The sequence below is a fragment of the Moschus berezovskii genome, chromosome 2 (genome assembly GCF_049115385.1).
Source record: "Moschus berezovskii isolate FMDL1 chromosome 2, NW_MosBer_1.0, whole genome shotgun sequence".
Lineage (NCBI taxonomy): Eukaryota > Metazoa > Chordata > Mammalia > Artiodactyla > Moschidae > Moschus > Moschus berezovskii.
The window spans coordinates 139,467,030-139,487,332 of record NC_142461.1 but is presented as its reverse complement, the minus strand read 5'-3'; the positions used below and the strand labels follow the sequence as shown (position 1 = coordinate 139,487,332).

Below are 20,303 nucleotides of genomic sequence, written 5' to 3'. Positions count from 1 at the left end.
TCAATCAAATCCCTTATGATTATACAGTGGAAGTGAGAAATAGATTTAAGGGATTAGATCTGATTGATAGAGTGCCTGATGAACTCTGGACGGAGGTTCGTGACATTGTACAGGAGACAGGGACCAAGACCATCCCCATGGAAAAGAAATGCAAAAGAGCGAAATGGCTGTCTGAGGAGGCCTTACAAATAGCTGTGAAAAGAAGAGAGGCGAAAAGCAAAGGAGAAAAAGAAAGATATAAGCATCTGAATGCAGAGTTCCAAAGAATAGCAAGGAGAGATAAGAAAGCCTTCCTCAGTGATCAATGCAAAGAAATAGAGGAAAACAACAGAATAGGAAAAACAAGAGACCTCTTCAAGAAAATTAGAGATTCCAAGGGAACATTTCATGCAAAGATGGGCTCGATAAAGGACAGAAATGGTAAGGACCTAACAGAAGCAGAAGATATTAAGAAGAGGTGGCAGGAATACACAGAAGAACTGTACAAAAAAGATCTTCACGACCAAGATAGTCACGATAATGTGATCACTGACCTAGAGCCAGACATCTTGGAATGTGAAGTCAAGTGGGCCTTAGAAAGCATCACTACGAACAAAGCTAGTGGAGGTGATGGAATTCCAGTTGAGCTATTTCAAGTCTTGAAAGATGATGCTGTGGAAGTGCTGCACTCATATAGACAGAAAAGTGCTTAATTCCTTAAATGAGATATCCGGTTTTCTTTAATGACCAATAATCTTTTGATATTCAGACTGCCTGCGCATTGTTTTATAGCTTCTATATAACCTGGCTTCTCTCCTCACCTCCTCGGAGCAATTCTCTCCAAGAATTGCTATCTTCCAGGCTTGAGATCGGAGAAGGCAATGGCAAGCCACTCCAGTACTCTTGCCTAGAAAATCCCATGGATGGAGGTGCCTGGTAGGCTGCAGTCCACGGGGTCGCTACTAGTCGGACATGACTGAGCAACTTGACTTTCACTTTTCACTTTCACACATTGGAGAAGGAAATGGCAACCCACTCCAGTGTTCTTGCCTGGAGAATCCCAGGGACGGGGGAGCCTGGTGGGCTGCCATCTATGGGGTCACACAGAGTCGGACACGACTGAAGTGACTTAGCAGCAGCAGGCTTGAGATGCTATCTTCCAGGCTTGAAGTCCTAAAAATTCCCACCAACTAAAACATAACTCTCAACTATTAGGTTGTGACTGTTTTTTAAGTCAACAATTACGATAAAGGTCCTGAAGTAAACAGCTAGACAGCTCTCAGTGTAGTGCTCAGATTCAGAAATTACCTGATTTTTACCACTAGGATGCTCCTGCAGAACAATGAACATAATGATAAGAAATAGACATAATAGCTTTTCCTGGTCTCAAGGGAACTGATTTAAGGAGCACAGTGTGGCTCCCCTGAATATCCAAGAAAACAAGAGCCAGCCAAAGAGAATAAAATGTTCTATAAAGAAGATATAAGAAGAGAGCGATCCTAAGATGACAGAGGAATAGAACCGAGAGACCACTGTCTCCCCTACAAATTCATCGAAAGATCGTTTGAACGCTGAGCAAACACCACAAAACAACTTCTGAACGCTGGTGGAGGACACCAGGCACCCAGAAAGGCAGCCCATTGTCTTCGAAAGGAGGTAGGACAAAATATAAAAGATAAAAAGGGAGGCAAAAGAGTTAGGGACAGAGACTCGTCCTAGGGAGGGAGTCATAAAAGAGGAGAAGTTTTCAAACACCAGGAAACCTCTCATTGGCGGGTCTGTGAGGAGTTTTTGAATCTCAGAGGTTAACATAACTGGGAGGAAAAAATAAATAAATAAAACACACAGATTACACACAGAACCGCAACTCCCAGCAGAGAAGTAGCCCAGACACTCACGTCTGCCACCACCAAGCAGGGGCTGAACAGGGAGGTGCGGGCTGCATTGCTTGGGGTAACGACTGGGCCTGAATGCCCTGAGGGAAATCTGAGGGAGCTAACATGAGATAGCAACCCAAACCATGGGATAGCCAGAGAGAGAGAGAGAAAACAGAGGAAAGAGAGAGAGAGAACCTTCCCACAAAAAGCTCTATCCTAAGGCACTGCCGAAGAATTGATGCTTTTGAACTGTGGTGTTGGAGAAGACTCTTGAGAGTCCCTTGGACTGCAAGGATATCCAACCAGTCCATTCTAAAGGAGATCAGTCCTGGGTGTTCATTGGAAGGACTGATACTTTGGTCACCTCATGCGACGAGTTGACTCATTGGAAAAGACTCTGATGTGGGGAGTGATTGGGGGCTGGAGGAGACGGGGACGACAGAGAATGAGATGGCTGGATGGCATCACTGACTCGATGGACATGAGTTTGAGTGAACTTCGGGAGTTGGTGATGGACAGGGAGGCCTGGCGTGCTGCGATTCATGGGGTCGCAAAGAGTCGGACACGACTGAGCGACTGAACTGAACTGAACTGAAGGCATTGCCAGCCGGCCTGATCACAGAACAAAGGACTAAGTGAATACCAGAGGAGAGCTAGCCAGCAGACCGGCCCATCCCCCACTGGAGGCAGGGAAGCAGGCAGTCGACAGCCAGAGCTGGAAGGCAAGGGGCAAACTTGGCCCCAGAGATGGCATCCTCTACCAAACTGCAAGCAGGCTCCCACTTGCTAACCAAGTCTTCCTGGGATCCTGGATGGTTGACATCCACCAGGAGGGTCGCAGCCAGAGATCAGGTCCCCAGAGGAGACACATGGTACACCTGAGACAGTGCTCCCGCTGCACACCCAGGAAACCGAGAGGCTGGGACACAGAAGGTAATAAGACACACCGTTTCACCTGGGGAGTGTGTACTTGCCAAGCACCTGGTCTCCTGAGATGCTCAGACCTGGAAAGGGCACAAAACACTGGCCCAACCAAGTCTGTACCCTGTGGAGTACCCAAGAACCTGAACCTGAGCGGCTTAGACCTGGGACATGCACGAACCCAGGCCCTCTTTAGACAGTTCCCCTGCAGAGCAACCCAGAACCTGAGCAGTGTAGACCAGGAAAGTACACACACTGTGAGCGGGGGCAAAAAAGTGTGGCCCATACACTGCAAGCACTCCCCACACACGCCAGTGATATTTATTTGCAGTGTTCCTCCCTCCCCGCAGCACAAATGAACAAGTGAGCCTAAATAAATGACCACCTTCGCCCCCTTGTGTCAGGGTGGAAAGTAGACACTGAAGAGACTTGCAAACAGAGGAAGCCAAAATAAACAAAGAAGAGGAACCGCTTGGAACTGACAGGTGAAACAGATTAAAACCCTGTAGTTAGCATTGACTACATTGGAAGGGGCCTACAGACCTTAGAAGAAGTATAAGCTGGAACAAGGAACTATCTGAAACTGAACTGACCCCACACTGCCCTCAATAACTCCAGAGATATTCCTAGATATACTTTACTATTACCATTTTTTAATTTTTTAATTTTTTTTTTACTTTTTAAGTTCTTTATTACTCCTTAAATTTTCGTTTTTAAAACCTACTATTACCTTGCAAAAAAAGACCCTACTTGTAAACTAAATTTCATATATATATTTTTTATAATTTTCGAGATTTTGTATTTTTTTTAATATTGTATTTTTAGGAGTCTAACATCTACTTTAGATTTTTCATCTTTGCTTTGTATTTGCTATCAATTTTGTACCTTTAAGAATCCAATCTTCAGTACCCATTTTTACTTAAGACTGTGATTACTGGCTTGGTTGCACTCTCCCCTTTTGACTCTCCTTTTTCTCCCGCAAGTTACCTCTATCTCCTCATCTCCCTTCCCTTGTCTACTTAGCTCTGTGAATCTCTTCGGGTGTTCTAGGTTGTGGAGAACACTTAGGGAACTGATCAGTGGCTAGATTGATCTCTCTCCTTTTGACTCCCCCTCCTCTCCTCCTGGTCGGCTCTATCTCCTTCCTCCCTCTTCTCTTATCTATGTAACTCTGTGAACATCTCTGAGGGTTCCAGACTGTGGAGAGCAAATAAGGAATTGATTACTGACTAGATTTCTCTCTCTCTTTTTGATTCCCCCTCTTCTCTTGGTCACCTCTATCTCCCTCCTCCCTCTTCTCTTCTCCATGTAACTCTGTGAACCTCTCTGAATGTCCCTCACTGTGGAGAAGCTTTTCACCATTCACCTAGATGTTTTATCATCAGTGTGGTATGGATGGAGAAGTCTTGAGGCTACTGTAAGAATATGACTGAAAGCCAAAGGCAGGAGGCTTAAATACAAAATTTGAGAACACCAGAAAACTCTTGACCCCAGGGAACATTAATCGACAAGAGCTCATCCAAAAGCCTCCATACCTACACTGAAACAAACCTCCATCCAAGAGCCAACAAGTTTCAGAGAAATACATACCAAGATAATTTTCCAACAATGCAGAAACATAACCCTAAGCATTAAAATACAGGGGGCCAAAAGTCACACCAAACCCACAGACACCTCAAAATTCACTAATGGATACATCATTGCACTCCAGAGAGAAGACATCCAGCTCCACCCACCAGAACACTGACATAGGCTTCCCTAATCAGGAAACCTTGACAAGCCACTCATCCAACCCCCCCAAAAGGGAGGAACCTCCACAATAAAGAGGAACCACAAACTTCCAGTATACAGAAAGGCCACCCCAAACACAGCAATCTAAACAATATGAAAAGGCAGAGAAATATTCAGCTGATAAACGAACATGATAAAAGCCCACCAAGCCAAACAAAAGAGGAAGAGATAGGGAGTCTACCTGAAAAAGAATTCAGAATAATGACAGTAAAAACGATATAAAATCCTGAAAACAAAATGGAGTTACAGATAAATAACCTGGAGACAAGGATTGAGAAGATGCAAGAAAAGTTTAACAAGGACCTAGAAGAAATAAAAAAGAGTCAATCAATAATGAATACTGCAATAACTGAGATCAAAAGCACTCTGGAGTGAACCAACAGTAGAAAAACAGAGGCAGAAGATAAGATAGGTGAGGTGGAAGACAGAATGATGGAAATAAATAAGGCAGAGAGGAAAAAAGAAAAAAGAATTAAAACTAACGAGGACAACCTCAGACACCTCTGGGACAATGTTAAATGCCCAACATTTGAGTGATAAGAGTCCCAGAAGAAGACAAAAAGAAAGGCCAAGAGAAAACACTTGAGGAGATAATAGTTGGAACCTTCCCTAAAATGGGGAAGGAAATAGCCACCCAAGTCCAAGAAACCCAGGGAGTCCCAATCATGATAAACCCTAGGCAAAACAACTCAAGACACATATTAATCAAATTCAGTTCAGTCAGTTCAATTCAGTCATGCAACCGTCTCCGACTCTTTGCAACCCCATGAATCACAGCACGCCAGGCCTCCCTGTCCATCACCAACTCCCGGAGTTCACTCAAACCTACCTCCATCGAGTCGGTGATGCCATCCAGCCATCTCATTCTCTCTTGTCCCCTTCTCCTCCTGCCCCCAATCCCTCCCATAATCAGAGTCTTTTCCAGTTAGTCAACTCTTCGCATGAGGTGGCCAAAGTATTGTTCAGCTTCAACATCAGTCCTTCGAATGAACACCCAGGACTGATCTCCTTTAGAATGGACTGGTTGGATATCCTTGCAGTCCAAGCGACTCTCAAGAGTCTTCTCCAACACCACAGTTCAAAAGCATCAATTCTTCAGTGATCAGCTTTCTTCACAGTGCAACTGTTACATCCATACATGACCACTGAAAAAACCATATCCTTGACTAGACGGTCCTTTGTTGGCAAAGTAATGTCTCTGCTTTTTAATATGCTGTCTAGGTTGGTCATGACTTTCCTTCCAAGGAGTAAGCGTTTTTTTAATTTCATGGCTTCAATCAGCATCCGCGGTGATTTTGGAGCCCAAAAAAATAAAGTCTGACACTGTTTCCACTGTTTCTCCATCTACTTCCCATGAAGTGATGGGACCAGATGCCATGGTCTTAGTTTTCTGAATGTTGAGCTTCAAGCCAACCTTTTCACTCTCCTCTTTCATTTTCATCAAGAGGCTTTTTAGTTTCTGTTCACTTTCTGCTGTAACGGTGGTGTCATCTATATATCTGAGGTTATTGATACTTCTCCCGGCAATCTTGATTCCAGCTTGTGCTTCTCCCAGCCCAGCGTTCCTCATGATGAACTCTGCATATAAGTTAAATAAGCAGGGTGACAATATACAGCCTTGACGTACACCTTTTCCTATTTGGAACCAGTCTGTTGTTCCATGTGCACTTCTAACTATTTCTTCCTGACCCGTATACAGGTTTCTCAAGAGGCAGGTCAGGTGGTCTGGTATTCCCATCTCTTTCAGAATGTTCCACAGTTTATTGTGATCTACACAGTCAAAGGCTTTGGCATAGTCGCTAAAGCAGAAATAGATGTTTTTCTGGAAGTCTTGCTTTTTCCGTGATCCAGCAGATGTTGGCAATTTGATCTCTGGTTCCTCTGCCTTTTCTAAAACCTGCTTGAACATCTGGAAGTTCACGGTTCAAGTATTGCTGAAGCCTGGCTTGGAGAATTTTGAGCATGACTTTACCAGCCTGTGAGATAAGTGCAATTGTGCAGTAGTTTGAGCATTCTTTGGCATTGCCTTTCTTTGGGATTGGAATGAAGACTGATCTTTTCCAGTCCTGTGGCCACTGACGAGTTTTCCACATTTTCTGGCATATTGAGTGCAGCACTTTCACAGCATCATCTTTCAGGATTTGAAATAGCTCCACTGGAATTCTGTCACCTCCACTAGCTTTGCTCATAGTGAACAAAGTGGGCTTTCTAAGGCCCACTTGACTTCACATTCCAAGATGTCTGGCTCTAGGTGAGTGATCACCCCATCATGATTATCGTGGTTGTGAAGATCTTTTTTGTACAGTTCTTCTGTGTAATCTTGCCACCTCTTCTTAATATCTTCTGCTTCTCTTAGGTCCATATATTTGTGTCCTTTATCGAGCCCATCTTTGCATGAAATGTTCCCTTGATGTCTCTAATTTTCTTGAAGAAATCTCTAGTCTCTCCTATTCTGTTGTTTTCCTCTATTTCTTTGCATTGATTTCTGAGGAAGTCTTTCTAATCTCTCCTTGCTATTCTTTGGAGCTCTGCATTCAGATGCTTATATCTTTCATTCTCTTCTTTTCATAGCTATTTGGAAGCCTCCCCAGACAGCCATTTTGCTTTTTTGCATTTCTTTTCCATGGAGATGGTCTTGATCCCTGACTCCTGTACAATGTCACTAACCTTCATCCAGAGTTCATCAGGCACTCTGTCTATCAGATCTAGTCCCTTAAATCTATTTCTCACTCCACTGTATAATCATAAAGTAAAGTGAAGTTGCTCAGTCATATCCGACTCTTTGCGACCCCATGGACACCAGGCTCCTCTGCCCTTGGGATTTTCTAGGCAAGAGTACTCAAGTGGATTGGCATTTCCTTCTTCAGGGAATCTTCCTGGCCCAGGGATCGAAATCAGGTCTTTGATTTAAGTCATATCTGAATACTCTAGTGATTTTCCCTACTTTTTTCAATTTAAGTCTGAACTTAGCAATTAGAAGTTCATGATCTGAGCCACAGTCAGCTCCCAGTCTTGTTTTTGCTAACTGTATAGAGCTTCTCCATCTTTGGCTGTAAAGAATATAATCAATCTGATTTCAGTATTGACCATCTGGTGATGTCTGTGTGTAGAGTCTTCTCCTGTGTTGTTGAAAGAGAGTGTTTGCTATGACCAGTGAGTTCTCTTGGCAAAACTCTATTAGCCTTTGCCCTGCTTCATTCCGTGCTTCTATGTCAAATTTGCCTGTTACTCCAGGTGTTTCTTGACTTCCTACCTTTTCATTTCACTCCCCTATAATGAAGTTCAGTTCAGTTCACTTCAGTCGCTCAGTCGTGTCCGACTCTTTGCGACCCCATGAATCACAGTATGCCATGCCTCCTTGTCCATCACCAACTCCAGGAGTTCACTCAAACTCATGTCCATCGAGTCGGTGATGCCATCCAGCCATCTCATTCTTTGTCGTCCTCGTCTCCTCCCGCCCCCAATCCCTCCTAGCATCAGACTCTTTTCCAGTGAGTCAACTCGTTGCATTAGGTGGCCAGAGTACTGGAGTTTCAGCTTTAGCATCAGTCCTTCCAATGAACACCCAGGATTGATCTCCTTTAGAATGGACTGGTTGGATCTCCTTGCATTCCTAGGGACTCTCAAGAGTCTTCTCCAGCACCACAGTTCAAAAGCATCAATTCTTCGGCGATCAGCTTTCTTCATAGCCCAACTCTCACATCCATACATGACCACGGGAAAAACCATAGCCTTGACTAGACAGACCTTGGTTGGCAAAGTAATGTCTCTGCTTTTTAATATGCTATCTAGGCTGGTCATAACTTTCCTTCCAAGGAGTAAGCGTCTTTTAATTTCATGGATGCAATCAGCATCCACAGTGATTTTGGAGCCCAAAAAAATAAAGTCTGACACTGTTTCCACTGTTTCCCCATCTATTTCCCATGAAGTGATGGGACCAGATGCCATGAATTTCGTTTTCTGAATGTTGAGCTTCAAGCCAAACTTTTCACTCTCCTCTTTCACTTTCATCAAGAGGGCTTTGCGTTCCTCTTCACTTTCTGCCATAAGGGTGGTGCCATTTGCATATCTGAGGCTATTGATATTTCTCCCGGCAATCTTGATTCCAGCTTGTGCTTCTTCCAGCCCAGCGTTCCTCATGATGTACTCTGCATATAAGTTAAATAAACAGGGTGACAATATTCAACCTTGACACACTCCTTTTCCTTTTTGGAACCAGTCTGTTGTTCCATGTCCAGTTCTAACTGTTGTTTCCTGACCTGCATACAAGTTTCTCAAGAGGAAGGTCAGGTGGTCTGATATTCCCATCTCTTTCAGAATGTTCCACAGTTTATTGTGATCCACACAGTCAAAGGCTTTGGCATAGTCAATGAAGTAGAAATAGATGTTTTTCTGGAACTCTCTTGCTTTCTCCATGATCCAGCAGATGTTGGAAATTTGATCTCTGGTGCCTCTGCCTTTTCTAAAACCTGCTTGAACATCTGGAAGTTCATGGTTCATGTATTGCTGAAGCCTGGCTTGGAGAATTTTGAGCATGACTTTACCAGCCTGTGAGATAAGTGCATTGTGCGTTCATTTGAGCATTCTTTGGCATTGTCTTTCTTTGGGATTGGAATGAAGACTGACCTTTTCCAGTCCTGTGGCCATTGCTGAGTTTTCCAAATTTGCTGGCATATTGAGTGCAGCACTTTCACAGCATCATCTTTCAGGATTTGAAATAGCTCAATTGGAATTCCATCACCTCCACTGGGTTTGTTCGTAGTGATGCTCTCTAAGGCCCACTTGACTTCACATTCCAAGATGTCTGGTTCCAGGTGAGTGATCACGCCAATGTGATTATCTTCGTTGTGAAGATCTTTTTTGTACAGTTCTTCTGTGTATTCTTGCCACCTCTTCTTAATATCTTCTGCTTCTGTTAGGTCCCTACCATTTCTGTCCTTTATCGAGCCCATCTTTGCATGAAATGTTCCTATAATGAAAAGGACATCTTTTTTGGGTGTTAGTTCTAAAAGGTCTTGTAGGTCTTCATAGAACCATTCAACTTCAGCTTCTTCAGCATTACTTGTTGGGCATAGGCTTGTATTACTGTAATATTGAATGCTTTGCCTTGGAAATGAACAGAGATCATTCTGTCGTTTTTGAGTTTGCATCCAAGTACTGTTTTTTGGACTCTTTTGTTGAGCAGGATGGCTATTCCATTTCTTCTAAGGGATTCCTGCCCACAGTAGTAGATACAATGGTCATCTGAGTTAAATTCACCCATTCTAGTCCATTTTAGCTCACTGATTCCTAGAATGTCTACGTTCACTCTTGCCATCTCCTGTTTGACCACTTCCAATTTGCCTTGATTCATGGACCTAACATTCCAGGTTCTTATGCAATATTGCTCTTTACAGCATCGGACCTTGCTTGTATCACCAGTCACATACACAACTGGGTATTGTTTTTGCTTTGGCTCCATCCCTTCATTCTTTCTGGGTTTATTTCTCCACTGATCTCCAGTAGCATATTGGGCACCTACCGACCAGGGGAGTTCCTCATTCAGTATCCTATCATTTTGCCTTTTGATACTGTTCATGGGGTTCTCAAGGCAAGTATACTGAATTGGTTTGCCATTCCCTTCTCCAGTGGACCATATAAACTTAAAATGGATTAATGATCTAAATGCAAGACCAGAAACTATAAAAGTCCTAGAAGAAAACATAGGCAAAACACTCTCTGATGTTAATCATAGCAGGATCCTCTATGACCCACCTCCCAGAGTAATGGAAATGAAAGCAAAAATAAATAAATGAGACCTAATTAAACTGAAAAGCTTTTGCATATGAAGGAATCCATAAGCAAGGTGTAAGGACAGCCTACAGAATGGGAGAAAAAAATAGCAAATGAAGCAACTGATGAAGAATTAATCTCAAAAATATGCAAGCAACTCCTGCAGCTCAATTCCAGAAAAATAATCAACCCAGTCGAAAAATGGGCCAAAGATCTAAACAGACATTTCTCCAAAGAAGACATACAGATGGTTAACAAACACATGAAAAGATGCTCAAAATCACTCATTATCAGAGAAATGCAAATAAAAACCACAATGAGGTACCATCTCACACAGGCCAGAATGGCTACTATCAAAATGGCTTAAAAAAATAAATTCTGGAGAGGGTGCAGAGAAAAAGGAACCCTCTTACACTGTTGGTGGGAACGCAAAATAGTACAGTCACAATGGAGAACAGTGTGGAGATTCCTTAAAAAACTGGTAATAGAACTGCCATATGACCCAACAATCGCACTCCTGGGCATACACACCGAGGAAACCAGAACTGAAAGAGACACATGTACCCCAATGTTCATGGCAGCAGTTTACAATAGCCAGGGCATGGAAGCAACCTCAATGTCCATCAGCAGGCAAATGGATAAGAAAGCTGTGGTACATATACACAATGGAATATTACTCAGCTATTAAAAAGAATGCATCTGAATCAGTTCTAATGAGGTGGATGAAACTGGAGCCTATTATATAGAGCGAAGTAAGTCAGAAAGAAAAACACCAATAGAGTATCTTAATATATATATATGGAATTTAGAAAGATGGTAACAATGACCCTATATGCGAGAAAGCAAAAGAGACACAGATATAAAGAACAGATTGTTGGACTCTGTGGGAGAAGGCGAGGGTGGCATGATTTGAGATAATAGCATCAAAACATGTGTATTATCATATGTGAAATAGATCACCACTCCAGGTTCGATGTATGAGACAGGGTGCTCAGGGCTGGTGCACAGCGATGACCCTGAGGGATGGAATGTGGAGGGATGTGGGAGGGGAGTTCAAGATGGGGAACATATGTACACTCATGGCTGATTCATATGAATGCATGGCAGAAGCCACCACAATATTGTAAACTAATTATCCCCCAATTAAAATTAAAAATATATATATAAGAAAAAATTAAATGATTAAAAAGTCTAAATGATCTTAATTTAAAAATTAAATATCCAAGGTGATAAATACCGTATAGCTCTTTTCAAAGAACCATTATTACTCTCATACCCACAATTATGTGAAGAGGTCCAAAGTATAGGTAGGTAAGGTAACACAAGCATGGTCCTAATAGATCAGCATGGGTGTAGGTTGTCAGTGGGTGTGGTTCTGCAGTTTCCATCAGTTCCTAGAATATATGCTGAGTTTTTTACCAACTTGGGAGTTCTCTATGTGTTATAATTATTACTCTGGCCTCAAGGAAGAAATAGGAAAATACAAGGAATACCGGGAAATGTGTCCAAACATACAGGAAACAAATGTGACACACATCACTGTACTTGTGGAACATTCCAGGTCAGTTTTAAAGACCGTGTTAACTGGCTTTATTTTGCTGAAGACCACTTTGTTTTGTCAGAGTGAGATAAATAAACAATGAAATAATCCTCAAGAAAAACTCAGTTCTTAATATAATTCATGATGTTTTGGAACTATTACTAGCTTTGGATATCATCAATCATTGACTTGAGATAAAATAAAGAAGCAACAAAAAAAGAATCTGGTGGTACTTTCTTAGTGGTCCAGTAGTTAAGAATCCACCTTCCAATGCAGAGGATTCAGGTTTGTTCCCTGGTCAGGGAACTAAGATCCTACATGCCACTGGGCACTAAGCTCACACGCTGCAACTACTGAGCCCACACACTGTATAGCTCATGCACCACAACTAGAGAGAAGGCCATAGACTCCAAAGAGAAGCCTATGTGCCTCAATGAAAAGTCCATATTACCACAGCAAACTTTTCACATGTTGGTTCCAAGACCTGATACACCTAAATAAATAAATTAGAAAGGAATGTTGGCGGAGCTTAACCTTGGAATGGCCAGATAAGGAACTCTGCAGCCTGACTCTCCAGCGGGGGGGGGGAGCATAAGTGGTGAAAAAAATATTTGTGAAAGTCTCCGAAATTTTCCTTATGGTATATAGCCAGTAAACAGACATTTATTCAAGAAAAATTGGTAAGAACAAGAATCAGTGACACTTAAACTATAATCCACTTCCATGTTATACTCAATGTCACACAAACTGTCTGGGTATGTTCAAGAACAGAGGGCTTCCTTTCTCTCAAATCACAGTCAAGAACTATATCTCCCTGAGAAGAGAAGACTACCCTACCACCATTCTTTGTCTCCCCAGTACTGCATTGCACAGCCTAATTTCTAAGATAGTTTTGCCAAGAAATAAGGGGTTCTCTTTCTCCATACAGCCCCCATTTATGGGGTAGAAGTTTTGAGGTTCATCAGAATAAAAACATTGGGACTCTGCCCTCACTTCTGCTCAGCTGTAAGAAGTTCCACACCAAGAGAGGCAACCTAAAAGATTACTGTCCCCACTAGTCCCCAGATTATAAAGCAGAATTGTCACTCCAAGAGAAGGAGGCCACTGACACTGCCCCTAGCTATTTATCAGTGCCTCAGAGATTTTCTCAAGAGGAGAGGCAGGACACAAGAAAAGAGAACTCTGAAACTCTCTCCAAATGAACTGTCTTTAGAGTTTGGGAAGTTCAAGCCTCAGGGTACTCTCAGAAACAATGTAGATGTAATGTTAAGCATTTAAGAGGAGGCTGATAGCTCCAGGAAAGCAGTAAGATCAGCTATAGGCTAGCTAGTTTACCAGAGGAAAACAAGGAAAGAATCAGCCTAAAGAATCCTTCTGGGGTCAGAACAAACCTCAAAGACCAGACTCAGAAACTACCCCTGAAGAAGGAAACAAATTTAACTGAATCAAACTCTATAGAAATTTATGATCCAGTTCAGTTCAGTTCAGTTCAGTTGCTCAGTTGTGTCCAACTCTTTGTGATCCCATGGACTGCAGCACACAAGGCTTCCCTGTCCATCACCAACTCCTGAAGCTTGCTCAAACTCATGTCCACCGAGTCGATGATTTCATCAAACCATCTCATCCTCTGTCATCCCATTCACCTCCTGCCTTCAATCTTCCCTAGCATCAGGGCCTTTTCCAATGAGACAGTTTTTTGCATCAGGTGGCCAAAGTATTGTAGTTTCAGCTTCAGCATCAGCCTTTTCAATGAATATTCAGAACTGATTTCCTTTAGGATTGACTGGTTGGATATCTTTGCAGACCAAGGGACTCTCAAGAGTCATCTTCAACACCACAGTTCAAAAGCATCAATTCTTCAGTTCTCAGCTTTCTTTATAGTCCAACCTCACACCCATACATGACTTCTGAAAAAACCATACCTTTGACTAGATGGACCTTTGTTGGCAAAGCAATGTCTCTGCTTTTTAATATGCTGTCTAGGTTGGTCCTAACTTTTCTTCCAAGGAGCAAGTGTCTTAATTTCATTACTGCAATCACCATCTGCAGTGATTTTGGAGCCCAAAAAGATAAAGTCTCTCACTGTTTCCATTGTTTTCCCATCTATTTTCCATGAAGTGATGGGACCAGATGTTATGATCTTAGTTTTCTGAATGTTGAGTTTTAAGCCAACATTTTCATTCTCCTCTTTCACTTTCCAGAGCATTGTAAAAACAATAGAGCAATAATTTAGGAATTAGTGCAGTATAACAGCTATGTTTGGTAATAAAGGCAAACACTTTAACAAAGAAAGCAAGAAAATATAGTTAAAAATACATATAAAAATAGACAAATGGTATAATAAGCACTACCTTTTCAATATTTACATTAAATATAAGTGGAATAAACACACCAAATAAGAAACAGATAGTGGCTGAATTAATTTTTTAATAGGATCCAACTATATGCTATCTACAAGCAATTCATTTTAGATTTAAATACTCAAATATGTTGCATGTAAAATGATGGAAAAACCTACATCATACAAAATATAAACTAAAGAACTGCCATGTCTAAGCAGTTTTAGAAAAACTAAGTTTTAGAAAAACTAAGATGAAAATTGTTTCTAGAGACAAAGAAGTACATTTATAATGGTTTCATGTAAATAAAATCAACAACTCCTGAGGGGGATGAATCAGTAGCCAGAGTTGCTAAAATATATTAGCTAAAATTTCCAGTTTTCAGCAACATAAACAAGAAGTATGATCCACATGCTAGGGGAAAAAAACAGCAAACAGAAACTGTCTGTGAAGGGGGCACAGATGTTGGACTTAAAAAGACTTCAAAGTAGAATTTTAAGTGTGTTCAGAGAACTAAAGTACATCATATTTAAAGAATTTTAAAATGATGGCAATGATGCATAGCTAGAAAATATCATGAAAGTGAAAGTCACTCAGTCGTGTCCAACTCTTTGCGACCCAATGGACTATACAGTCCATGGAATTCTCTAGGCCAGAATACTGGAGTGGGTAGCCTTTCCCTTCTCCAGGGCATTTTCCCAACCCAGGGATCGAACCCAGGTCTCCTGCACGGCAGACAGATTCTTTACCAGCTGAGCCACAAAGGAAGCCCAAGAATACTGGAGTGGGTGAGATGAAATGAAGTCACTCAGTCGGGTGTGACTTTTTGCGACCCTGTGGACTGTAACCCACCAGGCTCCTCCATCCATGGGATTTTCCAGGCAAGAATACTGGAGCAGGTAGCCTATCCCTTCTCCAGGGGATCTTCCCAACCCAGGAATCGAAATGGGGTGTCCTGCATTGGAGGTGGATTCTTAACCAACTGAGCTATCAGAAAGCCCTATGGTAAAGAGATAAAAATTATATTGAAGAGAATAAAATAGAAATTCCAGAATTGAAAAATATGAGTGAAATGAAAACTTTACCAAAGGAAGTCAACGATGTATTTGAGATGATATAAAAACTCATTGAAAATAAATGTGTATCAATAGAAATTATCCAGTCTGAAGACAGAAAGAAAAAAAATGAAAAAAATATAAAGAAAATATCAAAGAACTGTGGGACATCTACAATCGAACTAACATGGGAATATCAGAAAGAGAAATGAATACTATACTTGAAAGGAAAAAAAAAAGAAGGTAGAAAAATGTAATTGAAACAATGTTAACCAAAAATTATCCAAATACTCACTTGATTTTTTAAAAAATTAATCAACAGATAAGAAAACCCTGGGAGATGTTCAAGATGTCAGAGGACTAAGATGTGAAGCTCACCTTCTCCACACAGATATAAAAAATTCCTCTAAATGTGGAATGACTCCCACAGTACATCTACTAAAGAATGGCAGAAGACATCACACTTCCAAAAGGGCAAAGAAACCTCCACATAACTGTGGAGGGCAAGTAAAAACAAATAAGGAATCAGGATAAGACCTGCACTTCTAGGAGGGAGCGGTGAAGAAGGAAATGTTTCATACCCTCACTGGTAGAGATTGGGGGAAGAACTTCAGTGTCTCAGAAGAGGGTGTAGCAACAGAAATGTGGAGGGCTAAGCAGAGAGAGTCCCACACAGAAGGGCAGTGCACAGCCTGAAATGTTTGCCTGCTTATGGTTGGCTGGTGCCCAGAAATAAACCCATGCACCTCTGGTCAATTAATCTATGACAAAGGAGGCAAAAATATACAGTGGAGAAAGGATAATCTCTTCAATAAATGGTGTTAGGAAAACTGGACAGCTACATGAAAAAGAATGAAATTAGAATATCCTTTAACACCATACACTAAAAAAACAAACTTCGATCAAAATGGATTAATGATCTAAATGTAAGACATTACTATAAAACTCTTAGAGGAAAACATAGGCAGAACACTCTTTGACATAAATTGCAGCAATATCTCCCTGATCTCTGTCCTAAAGTAGTGGAAATGAAAGAAAAATAAATAAATGGTACCATATTAAACTCAAAATATTTGCACAGCAAAAGTAACCAGAAACAAAGCAAATATATAATCCATAGAATGAGAGAAAATATGTGCAACTGATACAACAAACACTGGAATAGTCTCCAAAGTTTACAAACAGCTCATGCAGCTCAGTATAGAAAAAAACTAATCAAAAATGAGCAGAAGACCTAAACAGACTTTTCTCCAGAGAAGACACACAGACAATCAAGAGGCACATGAAAAAATGCTCAACATCACTAATTACTAGAGAAATGAAAATCAAAGCTACAATGAAATATCACCTCACACCAGTCAGAATGTCCATCATCAAAAATGCTGATGATTCCATCATGTATTTGCAGGGCAGCAATGGAGATGCAGAAATAGAGAACAGACTTGAGGAAACAGGGAAGGGAAGGAGAGGGTGGGACAAATGGAGAGAGCAGCATGGAAACATTTATACAACTATATGGAAAATAGATAGTAGGAATTTACTGTATGACTCAGGGAGCTCAAACTGGTGCTCTATGACAACTTAGAAGTGTGGGATGGGGTGAGAGGTGGGAGGAGGTTCAAGAGGAAGGGGATATTGGTATACCTATGGTTGAGTCATGTTGATGTATGGCAGAAACCAACACAAAATTGCAAAGTAATTATCCTTCCATTAAAGACAAATCAATTAAAAGCAAAAAAAAATAGAAATAGAGTTATAGATATAGAAAACAAAATTATGGTTATCAAGAGGTAAGGGTGGAAGGATAAACTGGGAGACTGATATTGACATATATACACCACTATATATAAAACAGATAACTAATATGGACCTACTCTATAACACAGGACATTCTACTCAATATTTTGTAATGGCCTACATGGAGAGAGAATCTAAAAATGAGTGGATATACATATATGTATAACTGATTCACTTTTCTGTACAGCAGAGACTAACACAATATTGCAAATCAACTATACTCCATTAAAGATTAATCTTAAAAATAAAAATGCTGGAGAGGGTGTGGAGAAATGGAACCCTCCTACACTATTGGTGGAAATATAAACTGTTACAGCTACTATGGAGAACAGTATGGTTCAAAGATTGTTTTCCCATATTGCCTTTTTTAGAAACTAAAAGCCATTATACACCTACTAAGAAAACTAAGATCATGGCATTTGGTCCCATCACTTCATGGCAAATAGATGGGGAAACAGTGGAAACAGTGACATAGTTTATTTTGGGGGGCTGCATAATCACTGCAAATGGTGACTGCAGTCATGAAATTAAAAGACACTTGCTCCTTGGAAGGAAAGTTATGACCAACCTAGTCAGCATATTAAAAAGCAGAGACATTACTTTGACAACAAAGTCCATCTAGTCAAAGCTATGGTTTTTCCAGTAGTAATGTATGGATGTGAGAGTTGGACTATAAAAAAAGCTGAGCACTGAAGAACTGATGCTTTTGAACTGTGGTGCTGAAGAAGACTCTTGAGAGTCCCTTGGACTGCAAGGAGATCCAACCAGTCCATCCTAAAGGAAATCAGTCCTGAATATTCATTGAAAGGACTGATGCTGAAGTTGAAATTCCAACACTTTGGCCACCTGGTCCAAAGAACTGACTCAGAAAAGACGATGATCCTGGGAAAGATTGAAGGCAGGAGAAGAAGGGGACGACAGAGGATGGGATGGTTAGATGGCATCACCAACTCAATGGACATGAGTTTGAATAAACTCCAGGAATTGGTGATGGACAAGGAGACCTGGTGTGCTGTAGTCCATTGGGTTGCGAAGAGTCAGACATGACTGAGGGACTGAACTGAACTGACTGATACACCTACTAGAATGTCTATAATCAAAATGAATGACAATATGTGACAATGATGATGTAAAGAAACTGGAATTTACTATATTACTGGTAGGAATGTAAAATGGTACAGCCACTGTGGAAAACATTTTAGCAGTTTCTTAATAAGTTAAAGCAATGATATCTACATAAAATAAAATAAAACATATGTCCACACAAAAACTCCTACACAAATATACATAAATGTTTATGAAAATAGGTAAATAAAATATAGTATATCCATATAGCAGAATGTTATTCAGCAATAAAACAAATGAGTCTAAGGTACATGGATGAACCTCAACATCATTATTCTAGTTTAAAGAAGCCAACAGAAAATAGTACACAATATATGATTCCTTTTAGATAGGAGCTTCCCTCATGGCTCAGATGGTAAAAGCATCTGCTTGCAATGCAGGAGATCCGGGTTTGATCCCTGGGTGGGGAAGATCCTCTGGAGAAGGAAATGGCAACCCACTCCAGTACCCTTGCCTGGAAAATTCCATGAATGGAGGAGCCTGGTGGGCTACAGTCCATGGGTTCGCAAAGAGTCGGACACGACTGAGCAACTTCACTTTCACTTTCACAGGAAAGGCAACTCAATAGAAAAAGGATCAGTGATTGCCTAGAGCTGGAGTTGTGAGCTAGAAATGACTATAAGGGATCATGAGGGTCATGGGAATAAAACATTCAAAATTTATTGAAAATTACTGAACTGTAAATATAAAAGGAATTAATTTTATGATATATAAATTATATCTCAAGTTGCTTTAAATATTCCAGTATTTACCCTATCAGACAAAGAGAAGTATGAAATTGAAAACAATATGCCAAAGCCCAGATGAGACAGCAATTTACATCTTGAATAAACATGCAATTGAGGCAGTGACTTTCAGAAGCCAATCATGAAATAGTAACTAGAATTTCCCCCTCAATAGTCTATATGTTTTGTGTGTAAAGAAAACCCAGAATAGAAAAGGTGAAGTTTTTGAGTAGGAAATTGATGAAGTAGAATATGATTCTTGATTCCTTGATGTATTTGGAGGGGCTATGTGAGTTATTACACCTATGTAATCTATTATGAATTAAAGACAGATTTCATTGACACGAGGGACCTATTTAATGGGATGGGGAGGGAGGTGGGAGGTGGGTTCAAGATGGGGAACACATGTACACCAGGGGCAGATTCATGTCAATGTATGGCAAAACCAACCAATATAATGTAAAATAATTAACCTCTAATAAAAAAAAAAGAAAAAAATAATAAAAAAAAAGTGCTAGTTTTAATCAAGAGAATAGTGAATATTGAATGGATTTGTAATCAACAAGTTAAGGTGATTAATGTGAAACATTTGGTGTGTTTGAAGTAATCCTTTGGGGAACAGTATTTTTTATATAGTAAATCTTTGTATTTGAGGAGGTACATGTTTGTGAATCAACTCCCAAGATAAAAGTTATTGTGAATAATTTTGTAACAACAATTAAAAAGAAAACAATACATGTTATTCATTCTTTTCTTTGATGCACTTTCCCATTATAAGAGATTATTTATTTAAATATTACACAAAAGGAATAGACTATCAAGATATTTCCCTATAAACTTTTTGTAACAAGTCATTTTGCTATAAGCCCAATTTAGAGTAAATTCTACTTTACAGCAAATGAAATTAGAGAAAGCTTACAAACCACAAAGGTTATTCAAGAAAAAAACAACAGCAACCAAATAAACAAGTTTATTAAGTAATATTTAGGTGCCTGAGATAAAAGTTGGTTTAACGTAAAATAGTCTAATTTCAACCCCCATAATTTTCCACTTAGTGACTATGTAGAAAGACTTACAAATTTGGGGCTTTCTTCATTCGGTAAATAAAATGTGAAATATAAAAATTGGGTCTTCGAACTATTGCAAAAGTTAAACAAAAGACTTACCTCCATCAGAACAAAGAGTGCGGCAAAGAACAGAAGGGTTGCCCATTCCACTCTGTGCAGAATTATCTCAAAATCATGGATATCAGCTAAAATTAGCAACCAGATGGCACCTAGAATAGCAATCCACCCTGAAAAACAAGTAAACAGACTTATAGTTTAATTGTTAAAATGCTAATTCTTCATCTTCAGATTTCTTTTTTAATTGAAGGTAATTGA

General features: G+C 40.3%; 1 protein-coding gene across 1 annotated transcript in view; it reads right to left on the bottom strand.

Moving 5' to 3' along the window:
- OCA2 (OCA2 melanosomal transmembrane protein) overlaps positions 1-20,303 on the bottom strand; it is a 291,387-nt gene that overhangs the window by 66,670 nt on the left and 204,414 nt on the right. Inside the window, exon 19 of the mRNA XM_055398109.2 lies at positions 20,088-20,215. Within this exon, the coding sequence (XP_055254084.1) occupies positions 20,088-20,215 (128 nt within the window). The remainder of the gene's footprint in view (positions 1-20,087; positions 20,216-20,303) is intronic.